At 59.5% G+C, this 12,927-nt stretch overlaps 2 protein-coding genes across 2 annotated transcripts in view; one reads left to right on the top strand and one right to left on the bottom strand.

Annotated features, from left to right (window-relative positions):
* VOLCADRAFT_82831 (uncharacterized protein) overlaps positions 1 to 2,485 on the bottom strand; it is a gene marked incomplete at its 3' end in the record, with an annotated part of 4,385 nt that extends 1,900 nt beyond the window's left edge. Inside the window, exons 1-4 of the mRNA XM_002954506.1 lie at positions 2,113 to 2,485; positions 1,597 to 1,643; positions 1,051 to 1,158; positions 223 to 523 (exon numbers count right to left, since the gene is read on the bottom strand). Coding sequence (XP_002954552.1) covers positions 223 to 523; positions 1,051 to 1,158; positions 1,597 to 1,643; positions 2,113 to 2,415 — 759 coding nt within the window. The 5' untranslated portion in view covers positions 2,416 to 2,485. The remainder of the gene's footprint in view (positions 1 to 222; positions 524 to 1,050; positions 1,159 to 1,596; positions 1,644 to 2,112) is intronic.
* Positions 2,486 to 3,461: 976 nt separating this feature from the next.
* VOLCADRAFT_95371 (uncharacterized protein) overlaps positions 3,462 to 12,927 on the top strand; it is a gene marked incomplete at both ends in the record, with an annotated part of 12,478 nt that continues 3,012 nt past the window's right edge. Inside the window, 17 exons of the mRNA XM_002954446.1 lie at positions 3,462 to 3,554; positions 3,737 to 3,746; positions 3,908 to 4,084; positions 4,268 to 5,659; positions 5,701 to 5,708; positions 5,967 to 6,057; positions 6,188 to 6,270; positions 6,581 to 6,634; positions 6,678 to 6,710; positions 7,465 to 7,644; positions 7,930 to 7,971; positions 8,462 to 8,605; positions 9,120 to 9,238; positions 10,015 to 10,109; positions 10,501 to 10,623; positions 10,945 to 11,044; positions 12,059 to 12,842. Coding sequence (XP_002954492.1) covers positions 3,462 to 3,554; positions 3,737 to 3,746; positions 3,908 to 4,084; positions 4,268 to 5,659; positions 5,701 to 5,708; positions 5,967 to 6,057; positions 6,188 to 6,270; positions 6,581 to 6,634; positions 6,678 to 6,710; positions 7,465 to 7,644; positions 7,930 to 7,971; positions 8,462 to 8,605; positions 9,120 to 9,238; positions 10,015 to 10,109; positions 10,501 to 10,623; positions 10,945 to 11,044; positions 12,059 to 12,842 — 3,528 coding nt within the window. The remainder of the gene's footprint in view (positions 3,555 to 3,736; positions 3,747 to 3,907; positions 4,085 to 4,267; positions 5,660 to 5,700; positions 5,709 to 5,966; positions 6,058 to 6,187; positions 6,271 to 6,580; positions 6,635 to 6,677; positions 6,711 to 7,464; positions 7,645 to 7,929; positions 7,972 to 8,461; positions 8,606 to 9,119; positions 9,239 to 10,014; positions 10,110 to 10,500; positions 10,624 to 10,944; positions 11,045 to 12,058; positions 12,843 to 12,927) is intronic.

Raw genomic sequence — 12,927 nt, forward strand, 5'->3', positions numbered from 1 at the left:
CAGTGAGGGGCCGTGAGGGGGGCGTGTGTGTATGATGATGTCCGTACGTCAAACAACTACGGCAAACAAGTGCCTTTTCACACATCCACACACACACACACAACAGGGGTACAGGATGATGAAGTTCGGGACCAAAGTAGCCCACCGGTAGCAGGACACACACGCCGTACACACACACACAAACAAACAAACACACACAAACAAACACACACAAACAAACACAAGCGCGTATGCGGGGGCAATCCCTCCAATACCCCTCCCCCCCCGCCCTCCCCCCTTCCCTTCCACCAAGCCGACCCCTCTTCCCCCCCCCCCCGCCCCCGATACCCCTGATACCCCTGATCCCCCCGATACCCCTGCCTGCATGATGGTCTTGCACGTGTCCACCGGCATCAGCAGGATGCGGAAGGCGCCCGCAGCCGAGGACGCCACCAGCGTCTTCACCCCGACTGGCAGCCCCTTGCTGCTCTCGTAGCTGTCCAGGAGGGCGAGGGTGCCCGCGTTGGCAGCGGTGTCGCCAAACCTGGTGGGGTGAGGGTAAGGGATTAGAGGTGAGGTGAGGGGGGCGACGTGGGGGGGCGACGTGGAGTTCCATATCGCAATGGGGAGGAAAGGAAGGCAGCAGCGGCGGTTGTGTGCCTGGTTCAGAGGTTGGGAGTTGTAGAAGGTGAAATGGGAAAAAGGAGGTGGACTGTAATCTTGCTGATCCAATGGTATAGCTTGCAGTTTGGAAGCAACAGCAGCAGTAAAAGCAGCAACAGCAGCAGTAAAAGCAGCAGCAGTACATCGTCCTGTGCAGCCTAGGAAGCGCCAGGTGGTCCGCTTCCCCCCTCGGAAGACAACATAGAGCAACATGTCCACACTTAAAAACCCACACGTCCTTACAAAAAACATTAATCCTCATAACAGAAGTTAACGGAAGAGAGCAACCGAAATAAATAATCAATGAAATTGAACATTCAAACAGGTTTGATGATGTTACGGAGCATTTCAGAGGATCACCGGTGCATATTGTACGGCAGTCAAACACTAATGTACGACAAAGCTCACCTGCTAAGCGGGCCCTGTATCAGCGCTGGTCCCAGGCCCCGGTAAAACCGCGGGATTCCCCCCTCCTTGTAGAGCGTCCTGAACGCCGTCATGGTGTCAGTGCCGTACCTGTAGTACACATAAAACAAAAATCCCACGCCGAACCGCGAAATCTGTCTAATCATGAAATCAGCTAAGCGTTTTTCTGCTACGCGACGTAAGACCCTCCCAGGGCGCCCCCTGCCCGTGACCTGGCGCAAGTGCCAGTCGTTGCTTTGATTGGTGGGGTGGGGTAGTGGTCGCGCTAAAAAAAAGGCGTTAGGAGAAGGTTTCTTTAGACGCTAAAACGCAGATTGCTTGTGCTTGCCGCCCGCAAATATGATGATATGAGGATGGTGCTATAATGTGCTGTATCGTAAACGTGCACAACAGTCTTACGTACCAGTAAAGAGTTCACCCATAAGACTTTGTGAGTTTTTATTACTTTACTGGCAATTGGGCAACGGACGTGGAGGCGCGTTTGGAGGGATGAGGTGCCAGGGAAGTCTCCATGCGCCTGTAACCTACCTATACTGGTAGTTGATGGTTGTACGCATCCACATAAGGCTCAGGACCTGGACGGGAAGTGCGAGAGAAAAGAGTGAGAATGTGGGAGATCGTCTGGTAAGGACGAGCAGAGAAAGTGGATATGGAAGGGTTGGGAAGGAAAAGACATTGTCGTCGAACAAGACAACGCGCGTGGGCTAAGGGAAAATGCAGAGAGCACTGTGCACAGCATATATGTGACGCTATAAAGTGTACACGGGTGATGATTCTTATGGGCAGAAGCACAATCATGTTCTGTGATGATAATTGAGGCAGAAGCATCGCACGAGGAACTTGCATGGCAATTGCGTGCCCCACATCAGCCCGGACGACGCAGATGGTATGCCTAACAAAACAATTGAATGAATCAATTCAAAACTTAACATCTCATGTACAAGGCAAAGCGAGCATCACATGGTCGTGCGTCAGCAAATGAAAGTCGGCAGTTAGGGCGATTGTCGACGTCACCCGGCAACCACCCACTATGGCTGCACGCACCTGTGTTGCCATAGCGACCATTCCAGGAATGCCACCGCCAAGAGATTTGCGACCAGCATCTGAAAGGACCTCGCTCAAAGGCTTGGTCTTGGACGGTGCAGATTCCGCGGGCGAGGCCGCGACGATTGGAAGCTGTGCTGGAGCTGGCGCATGCCTAGCCTGATGTGCAAGCCCAGATTCAACCAGGAAATTGTTCTGGTAGCTAAGCGCGCGTAGCACCGGAGAGACAGGAAGTCCGGTCACCGTTGCCAGTCGGAAGCCATCCGAGTCCAAGGCCGCGGGCTTCAGCGGTTGCGTCGGCATCCTTGATGCTATCAAAATTAAACAGTAGCTTAATTGGAGAGACCGTTACAGGACACGCGTGCCGTGAAACTACGTTCCCTGCGCCTCGAAAAACAGAAGCAAGATGTTGCGTCCTCTGTAGGGCAAAGGTCCTCAAGTTAACGGTTTGTACGCATTAAATTTGATCGGCCTTGTATGTCCAAAACTCTCATTATAATCACTTTCTTCTTTGCACGTCATTAACGCCTCGCTCCGAAGGGCACCAGTTATGGTCCGGACAACCGCAGATGGGGTGCAATGGACAAGCGCCCCAACCAAAGATGCAGTTGCTTCACGTGAAGGTTATTTTAATGATAATGTGCTAAAGTTATAGCATGCGTTTGCGGATGCTTTGACCAGGGCTCTTGGGCCCTGACGACAAAACAGTTATACAGCCAGCTTCCTGCAATGCTGCGTATATTCTAGTAGTTAAACTCTTAGCATAAACCTGGTCTCCAATGAAGTCGTTTGTGGCAGTATTGTAGTAAGAGCGGAGGTTCATAAATTCGGATAATGGGCACTGATGCCACTTGCCAGCTTTATGCAAACTTTGATAATAAAAAGTGATACCTGAATTCCTTGACGGTGCATGGCATTGGTGCGGAACTGTACAGGACGAACAACACAGCTATGAACGTGTGTGCGCGCCAGTAGTAACAAATAATGTTTGCAATAAATACGCGCGGCTGCGTACATGTTGTCTTAGATAGCAGCAAATCGACTAAGCCACGCTGTGCTGAGCGTAGTACCGCAACACGTAACGCCTAGCACGCGCCGCATGACAGCAGCAGAACGGGTATTACGAGCAGATGAAATGGCAGTCCCCATGTGCATTACTAAGAATGGCTCCATTCCAATGCTTACCATAGGTTAAGCTCCAAGTGTGACTCGCAAATCCAGAACGATTTCTATGCGCACTTCTTGTTCTAGCTCATCTGTGTAGGTACTTAAGGGCCACAAATCAAGAGACCGCTTGGGAATGCTTGGCCTCAGCATGTCCCGAATCCGTAGCACTGTTTAAAGAGAGCATGACGCCTGTGGGTCAAGCGCATGGCGTAGGCGTCACCAACTTTTCCAGCGAATCTCATGAACAGCTTGATGCGGTAATACAGCGCTTGCAGGTGGGATGCTGTCTCTGGCGGGGTGGGGTGGGGGGTTAAGTCAGAAGGCTAGCAAACATAGACGCCTCGGCTAAATACTTATGTCTCAAATTTAACACAAATTAATGTGATCAATATCTTGTCTCGTTGTGGGCAACTTTCCATTGCCATTAACTGTGTGGACTTCCCCCTGCGCCGAACAGAGCCATCCAGGTGACCATCATAACTCTAGCAAGCCGGCCGGCAGCACAACCAAGGCGTTCCTAAGTCCCTTTCACAGACGCTGCTCTTCATAACCCCACTTTGGTCGCCGGTCTAGCGTCCGGGCCGCACCCTTCTCTCCACGGTTGTCATGGCGCCCTCCAACTTCCCAGACGCGGTGCCACCGTCTGGGCCGCCCGTGAAGCGGCGACTCAACCTTTCAACCCCGCCGAAGCCACAACGCAAATCGACAGCTCACGGCAATCACAAAATTACCCAATTTTTATCTAAAGCAAAATCTCAAAGCGCACGTTGTCTTGACGCGGCACTTGCCGCAACAACACCAGAACGTGGGTCTGGGTTTCTCGACGACAACCCGATGACCAGCAGCTACGGGTTCAGAGCTTTGGAAAGGACTGCCCACGCTGACGCAGAAGTCGGTAGTCGCGGCGCCGACGGCGCTGGCGGCAGCCCCCCAGCAGCAGCGGCGCCGACTGCTGACACCACTGCCCGCGCTGCACACCGCCCGTCAGCGCACGACGACCGTGGCGCCGATGACGACAACAGTGACGGAGCGCTCTCCAAGCACGGCGCAGGGCTACCGTCTCGGTTGGAGCGAATCCTAAATGTGCAGCAGCAGCAGCCGGCAGGGGACGCCAGAGGACAGCTGGGTGGCTGTGAAGAGCAGCAGGATGAATCCGCGGACCCCACTGAGGACGCGTGGGTGGACGAGGAGGAGGAGGAGGAGGCGGCGGCCTATGACCGGCCCATAATGGCACGTAGGTGCCCGTGGGAACCGGGGACCGTATGGGTTGCTAGGGCTGGTCGTGCAGATGCGCAGCAGTCCACGACGGCGCTGCATCCGGCTTTTGCGGCAGCAAGGCGCTTGGGGGAGCCTGAACCAGTCCCGAAGCCGGGGGACCGCCGGGCTGCGGGCTCGGGGAGCGGCGCCCGCAGAGACATATGGGATCGCATCAACGAAGGCGGCAGCGACAGCGGTAGTGGCAGTACCGGTAGCGGTAGCACAGCAGAGCAGTGCAGCGACTCAGGGTCAGGGGATGAGAGCGCGTTGGCGGACGACGGGGAGGAAGAGCACGATCCGGCCATCGACGGCCTGCGAGGGCCCCACCGGGGGCCTGGTGTAGCGGCAGCGCTGCGGACACGGCACGTGGCCGGGCGGCAGGGTGTCGGCAAGCGGGACACGGTTGCACGACGCGCAGCTGGTAACGGCCATCGCGGCGCTGCCGAAGAAGATGGAGCTCTTCACGGCCGCGGCGGTAATGATACTGGCCGTCCAGTCCGTGCAGCGGCGGCGAAAGCCATGCAGAAGATGAAGATGGGAGCTGACGCCGGGTTGAGGCGCTCCCCCTCAGGGCCCGTCGTAGGTTCTGACGCCCCGAACCCCTGCCTCAGCGCGGTGACTGCTTGCGTTGCTGACGCTGACGGCGGCAGCTTAAGGCAGGCGTCCAAGTCGTTGGATGCCGCACTAGCCATGGCCGGTGCTGCCGCCGTTCTCAAGGGAGACGGGGACGACGCCGACATTACTCCGGAGCACCCAAACAACGCAACCAGCAGCGTGGGAGGAGCGGCACGCGGTGACGTCGGGGTTGCCGCCGGCGGCGCCATCGCCACTGCCATCGCGCGTTCCAACTACTCGGGAGGCGCCCTCCCCGTAGCTTCCTCCGCCACCGGCACATCATCCTCCGTCCGTGCCGTGAGCTGTGTCGCGCACGGCGACCGGGAAAGCTGGGACCAACAGCAGGAGCAGCAGCGTGAGCGGGCCCCTTCGCGGCCGGAGTGGAATCCCATGCGCCCGGGCTACGTGGAGCTGTCGGCCGCGGTGGCCTACCGGCGGGCATGCCAAGCGGGGACGGTGGGGGAGGCCGCAGTCGACCTGCCGCGGTGCTGGGGCGTCGGGCTGTTGGGTGAGAGCTGATATCCCTTGGGGACGGGGTGGGCCCCCCAGGGTTCAAGGTCGGGAGCAGCAGGGGAGGCCGCCGTCAGCTTAGCACGGACACAGCGACCGAATCCGCCCGCCGACCGAAACCTCACACGGGACACCCCCCCACTGAGCTACGTACCGCCATCGCTGTGACGTACGGTACGCAAGTGTTAGGGCTTGCATATGTCCGCGCACACTGGTAAACTTCGGAGCCCACTGAGAGAAGGCCGGTGGGTTTTGGGCACCTAGGTTCTCTTCGCCGCGGTTTGGTCCCTCTCTCCCAAATGCAGCGCCCCCGGTGCCCCCGCCCGTTTTTTAAGTGCCCCGCTCTGGGCAGTGGGGGCCGCGGGTCAGTGCCCCCGTGGTCGGGTCGTGGTGGAGGTGCGCTAGGCGTCGCCCACCCTCGCTCCCCCGGTCGTACTACCCCTGCGTCCAGTCTCCCCTTTCTCCCCCTTTCTTCCAATGTGTGTCGGCTGTTTTCCTTCCCTGCACTCCCCCCCCTGCAATGCAGGCGACAAGCCCGTCATGTGCAACACGGTGCTCCACGGCTCCGCGGCGCTCGTTCTCCAATCCGCGATCAAGGCCGCGCAACAAGTAAGTGTGTGTGCGTGTGTGTGTGTAGGGTTAAGGCGGGAGAAGTCTCCGTCTGCTCAGACTCTTAGGTCGGGAGGTGGGGCCGCGGAGGGGCCGCGGAGAATGCGGGCTTGGATTCCCGTAAGTCATTCGACGACGACGACAACGAGCTGCGATGCAGCGTTGTTGTCGACAGGGCTTTTGACGGAAAGCCGGATGGACCAGTCGACCACTCGGAAGACTGGTGCACAACCTTTCGGGGCGCGATGAAATGGGATGGGTGCAAGTGGCGCCCCGAGACTCCCGCTTCCCCTCCCTCCCCTTATTGTAGGCCGTCAAACGGTCCCTGCCGCGCCGCCGCCTTTTGCCCGGTGTGCCTTCACAAGTGCGCTTTGCCTTTTGTCCCTGTTGTTGTTGTTGCTGCGCAGGGCCGGCTGGGAAGGCTGCAGGACCAGAAGGCGGTGAGGGTACTGAGCCACGAGCGGCTGACGCAGAAAGAGGCAAGTAGGGGTGAAACTGAGCCCGAGCTGATACTGAAGAAGCAGCGGCGCGGGGGACAGCGGCGCGGGACAAACGTAGAAGAGGAGGAGGGGAAGGGGGCTTAGGGCTCTTAGGGTTTAAGCCCAAGGAGAAGACGGAAAGGGCGTGGTCAAGACCGACCGAACTCCGTCCGGGGCCCCCCGGGGAACTTCTCGTCCACCTCGCATGGGGGGAAGAGCAGCCGGACTCAGGACTTGGGTGGTGCTGTGGACGGTTTGACCGGTTTGAGCCGCATCCGTGGCGCACCATCATGAGCTTGGGGAGTTTGTTGTGGCGCCTGTGCAGCTGCCTGAATACAATGTGCGCATGGCGTCGCGCCCACATTCAGAAGAGCATACGATCATGAAGCTGGAGTCGGTGCACACACAGACCCCTGACAATATGAATGTTCTCCCTCATCCCCCTGAGCTTGCTGGCCCGCTTACCCAGCTCTCCCTGCCTCTTCCCCCCCGCCGTCCTGTACTATGGACTCGGACAGCAGAAGCTTCGGACGTCGGCAGTTGTCTGTATTGACTTTTGCGTCGTATGATTGCTCTTCTTCCTGTGTTTGAGTGTCGGCGATTGATATTTCGCCGTTCATGCCAAGTATTAATCTTGATACGCCCCTTAGTTGTAGTCCAATGGGCATAGCCGTCATCACTCACTGATTTCCCCTCCTGCGTTGCTGTTCCGCAGCTCAAGCTCGTTCAGCAAGAGCTGGAGGAGAGGTTGCGGCGGGCGGCTGCAGAGCGCATGGCGGCTGCTCTGACGTTGGAGGGGGGAGGGGGCGGAGGGGGAAGTGGAGAAGCGGACGGCGCAGGGGCGCCCGGAGGGCGGCAGGCGCGCAGGGACTGGCGGTCGCTGACCAACGCTGAGGTACGGCCTGCGGACTGGGAGGACAGAGTGCCGGCTAATACCTACATGTCATGGCGGACGCGTACCGCGTTAGGTGTGTTCCGTGCAGGTCCGTGCTTAGCTCTCAACCTCTCTCTACCTCTCTCTCCCATCCGCTGACCAGCGGCTGTGTTCGAAACGGCGCGACGCCGTCACCGGGCCATATGAGCCGGCGCATGACCTCACACGCGACACTCTTTCCTATCTTGTTTCCTGCCCGCCTCTGCATTTGACTACCCCTGGGGCCCCCGACCACCTCACCCGCAGATCCTGGAGCACCTGCCGGAGCTCATTCCCCCGTCGCGTAAGGTGCGTGTGGACAACAGCCCCTCAGTGGACGGGGATGGAGGGGGGGCCCCGGACTCGACTAGCCTGGGATGATGCGCGGGAAGGGAACGGCTACGGAGGGGTGCGGCGGCCGCCTTGATGTACTCTGCAGCTGCGAAAAGCAAGACGCCAGAATGCAATGCAATGCAATGCAACGCAACACAAATTTCGGGTCCAGGCGTCCCCCCATATAGGGGCACACACACACACACAAACACACACAAACACACACACGCACACACACGCATACACAGTCTTCAGGTACATGGTCTGGTCATGTCCATCACAATGGCAAGCTGCCTTTTGGTTCCGCAGCCAAGGGCGCCGCGCGCCGCGTGATTCCTGCTTTTGGCGTTGGCAGGTTTTTGATGCTTTGCATTTCTCATATGACATGGTTCCTCTTTCCTCAATCTGGCTTTTTTACTGTTGCCAGTTTTCCTGGACCGCCTGCTGGTGCCGCCGCCTCGTGCAGGTGGAGCAGGTCACCCTTGGTGAGGACCCCCAGGACGCTCACCCCTGGCAGGACGTGGAGGAAATGCACGGCCAGTCCAGTCTGCGTGTGCGGCCTGGCCACAAGCTGAACGCGGGGGAGTTCATCGGCTTGTACAGCGCGGAGGTGGGTGGGCTCCTCCGAGCTCCGGTGGACCGGTCGCCGCCAGCCCGTTGCAACTTGGTGGTCTCTCTTTTACTCTCTGCCTGTAGAGTGTTTTTCTCTTGCGTCGCGTCGTCTCGCTTTCACACCTGCGTTTACCCTGGCTGCCGCTGGTTGTTGATGTCGTCGGTGTTGCTGTCCTTGTTCTTGTAGTCGTCCGGAATCTTGCTGTCTCCGGGCCCTGGCCCTGGCCCTGGCTTTCTCATGGTCACAATCCTTTTCCTGATCCTTCTTTACTTGACGCCCCAAACATGGCCGGCCTAACCTCCTCCTACTACTGTCCTCTCCATCGCGCGCTCACTAAGCAATTTGTGTGAGACGCACTTCTGCACACCCGCTGCCTCTCTCCAATCTTTCTTCTTCTGTTGGGTGTTTGCTGCGCCTTTAGTAACTTGATTCTTCCTTCCCCCTTTCCCCTCTCTAAACATCACCATCACATGACGACGATGATGCGTTGGCTCTCCCCCACCCGCCCCAGGCTTGGCTCAATCCTGACTGGCAGGCGGAGGCGCTGGCCGACCCGCTGCAGGAGTGGGACGACCCGGAGCACCCGTGTCCTTACGCCTTCTCGGCAGCTAGGAAACATGACTTCGGCCGGTGATTGGGGGGGAGCACGTAGAGGGGCAGGGCAGGGCAGGGCAGGGCAGGGCAGGGCAGGGCAGGGCAGGGCAGGGCAGGGCAGGGCAGGGCAGGGCAGGGCAGGGCAGGGCAGGGCAGGGCAGGGCAGGGCGGGCAGGGGCCTCAGCAAGGTGTCGTTTTGCCGGGGGGGACCTTGGTGAGTCGGGTGTACCGCACGCATCGGCGTGTAGATACAGGGTGCTGACGCTCACGCGCTGGTGGGATCTATCCCGCCTCGGTTGTCCTGAAGTGAATTGGTTTGTGCGCAAGCAAAGCGTTTTACGTTGTCCGTTGTTGTTTGCATCGTCTCCTGTTCTTCGACGTCAACACGGCCTTAGTCCACGGGCATGAATCCGGGTTTTGCGGACAGGCGCACAACATGAACGGCACACACGCCGGCGAGCACCCCACCCTTGTCCCGGCCACTTCACGTGTGAAAGCGCGGCTGCTTCAGAGCTGCAGCGCCATCCCCGGGCCCGCTGGCGCACCACGCGTCGCCCCTTACGACTTCTCCGGACCGGACCGGACCCCGCGCTCCCCGGCCATGTTCACTGTTCCCAACCCTGGCCTTGAGCTCCTGGCTGTTTGCATCCGAGTTGGAATCACGTTTGGGTTTTTAATTTTTTATCATTTAATTTTTATGATTTATTTTTTTATCAATTATATTTTTATGATTAATTTTTCACATGAAAGTAACCGATTGCCATTGGTGCGGCTGTGGCCACTCCTGGCCCCCGCTGACCCGTTGCCCGCAGCTACGCGGCCGACTGCGCGCTGCCGGACTCGCTGCTGAAGCAACTGAACCACTTGGATTTCGATGACGAGAAACTTCGCTTGCGGCTGAAGGAAGGTGCGCAGACCCAGACAGATGTCAGCGCTGGTCTGTTGTCGAGTACACAATTCGTTGTGGGCACGATAACCGTGAGGATTCCCTTTATGGCGCTTTTCACCCGGGTGCACAGGATGGCCCTACTTAAGCTCATACGCACATTCTTGTGCGCGTATGAGACATCTAACCGAACACGCGTTAGTCCATCGCTCTGGAGAAAACGGCCTTTTTTGGCCGTCGACTTGTCTGCCCCACGACAAAGATGTTTTCCCAGGAATCATCGTGTGTACCTGTGACATGTGTGTCTCTATATCCGTCCACATATGCCCCGACCGCCCAAAGCCCACCCCACGCCCACCCTTCCCCACCCCACGCCCACCCTTCCCCACCATTGCCATTGCCGGGGCACCAGAGCCGGAGAGCTGTGGGAAGGTGTTCGTGACGGCGGCTCGGCTCGGCTGCCTGGTGGCCGCCGCCAACGACCCGCGACGCAACCTGCGGGCCTTGTGCGAAGGGGAGGCTGATTTCCGGCAGGGTAGGTGAGGGTGAGGGCCTGGCAGGAGGTGCACCGTGGGGCAGTGTGCAGTGCGTGGTGGCTTGGAACGTGGGGAAGGGGGTCCCGAGCCCTTTTCCAGTCTGCCTGCCTGGGCAAGGGCGGCATCTGGCGCCGCGGGAGACGTCAGCGTGTGCTTGTCCACGGCTAGGCGTTTTAAGATCTATCTATCTATCCATCTATCTATCCACCTATCTATCCATCTACCTATCTATCACATTCCTGCGGCGGCCCCCTCTGCAGCGCCCTCCTGCACGCCCCTTTGTCCCCACACACCCCGCCCCCCGCTCCCCCAACCGAAAGGTGGTCCCAATGCTGTGGTCGTGACGGCGGTGATTATGGGCATTCTGCCGGTGCTGGTCATGGTGGCGACCGCCGTCATTGATGGCCCGCAGCATGTCATGTAAGCCCCTGCCTCTGCCCCTCTGCCCCTCTGCCCCCGGTGGGCTTAGGTCGGCTCCGACCGGTCGGGTTAGTTCAGGTTGGGACCACGGTGCCTGCTTCGGTCCACCCTAGGTTAGGTTTAGGAGGAGGATGTGCTGGGTTTGCTGATTTGATTGTCTCTCGGCTGATTGTGATTGTGATAGTGATTGTGGAGCGTTAGTTACCGCAACCGCTTCAGTCCCCCGTACCAGTCGTGCAGCCCTGATTTTTTAGCGCCACGAGTAACTAGGCATCAGGCCTGTGCGGTCCCGTGTTGGCGTTATGGCGGCCCCGTGCCGCTGCTGTGTACCCCCACCCTGCAGTGTGTGACCCTTGGAAGGGTGCGGGCTGGGGCGCTGCAGGCTGGGGCGCCACAGTCACCGATGAAACATATTCTTCCATCAGATATGTGTGTGTGTGCACATCCCACGGGGACCTTGCTTGATAGATACTTGGTAGATTTTGGCATATCAGGCTACATGGACCTGACAACCTGAGCATTACAGTCCGGTTCCTGCTTACCTGCACACACGCTTATCATTCAGCACCCCGGCTAGGAAACCTTTGAGCCTCCGCTGCGCTCCTGTTGTTGTTGTTGTTGTTGTTGTTGTTGTTGTTGGTGGTGGTGGTGGTGGTGGTGGTGGTGGTGGTGGTGGTGGCGGTGATGGTGGTGGTGGTGGTGGTGGTGGTGGCGGTGGTGGCGGTGGTGGCGGTGGTGGCGGTGGTGGTGATGGTGGTGATGGTGGTGGCGGTGGTGGTGGTGGTGGTGGTGGTGGTGGCGGTGGTGGCGGTGGTGGCAGTGGTGGCGGTGGTGGTGGTGGTGGTGGTGGTGGCGGTGGTGGTGGTGGTGGTGGCGGTGGTGGCGGTGATGGTGGTGTCTCAATTGCGGTCATAACGACTGTGAAGTTGTCGCTGCGGCGGCGGCGGCGGCGGCGGCCGCTGCGGACCTTGACACCCTCGTTTGTGTTGCTCCCCCCCTCCGGCCCCCCCCCAGGTACAGCTACGGCCACGCTTACTGGGAGCTCCACGAGGAGGAGCAGGCAGTGTGCCGCGATATGGAGGCTGTACGGCAGCAGGCACGCAAGGCGGTGCAGGCGTCCTACTCGCGGGAGGCCAAGTACCGGAAGCGGCGACACGAGCTCAAGGCGGACCTCAAGAAGCTGCGGGTCAAGTACAAGCGGCTTGAGGCGACAGAGGCGGAGGTGCGGGAGGAGTTGCAAAAGGCGCGGGAGCGGGAGGACGCCGCGGTGCAGGAGGCAGAGGCAGCGCGGTGGCGAGAGGCGGAGGTGCGGAAGGAAGTGGAGAAGGCTCGGCAAAGAGAGGCGGAGGCGGCGCGGCAGAGAGAGGCAACGTTACGTAAGGAGCTGGAGACAGCGTGGGCAGAGGTGGCAGCGGCGAGGCAGCGAGAGGAGGAGGAGCGGCGGCTGCGGATGGAGGCGCAGGCGCAGCTGGACGGGCAGCAGTGGTGGGACGCGCAGGAAGAGCACCAGCAGTGGACAACATCGCGGGAGGAGGCGCGGGAGGAGGGCGCGGAGCAGCACCACCCAGCGGAGGAGGAGGAGGTGGTACAAAAGCGGCGTGAGGAGGAGGCGGAGGAGTGGCAGCGGCGGCAACGGCGGCTGCTTGAGGCCGAAGAGAAGGAGACCGCGGCGCGGCAACGGGCGGCGGCAGAGCGGCAGTGGCTAGAGGCTGCCGAGGCAGGATTGGAGGAGATGTTGAGGTCCCACACCGTTGCACCGCCGCCGTCGCAGCAGTGCCCGGCGGGACCACCTCAACAGGTAGTGGTAGTGGTAGTGCGGTCGGCGGAGCCATCAGGGATAGCGGCCACGTGCCTTTGGGCGACTCGTGGCGGCGATATGTGGT

This window comes from Volvox carteri (genome assembly GCF_000143455.1).
Source record: "Volvox carteri f. nagariensis unplaced genomic scaffold VOLCAscaffold_43, whole genome shotgun sequence".
NCBI classification, from domain to species: domain Eukaryota; kingdom Viridiplantae; phylum Chlorophyta; class Chlorophyceae; order Chlamydomonadales; family Volvocaceae; genus Volvox; species Volvox carteri.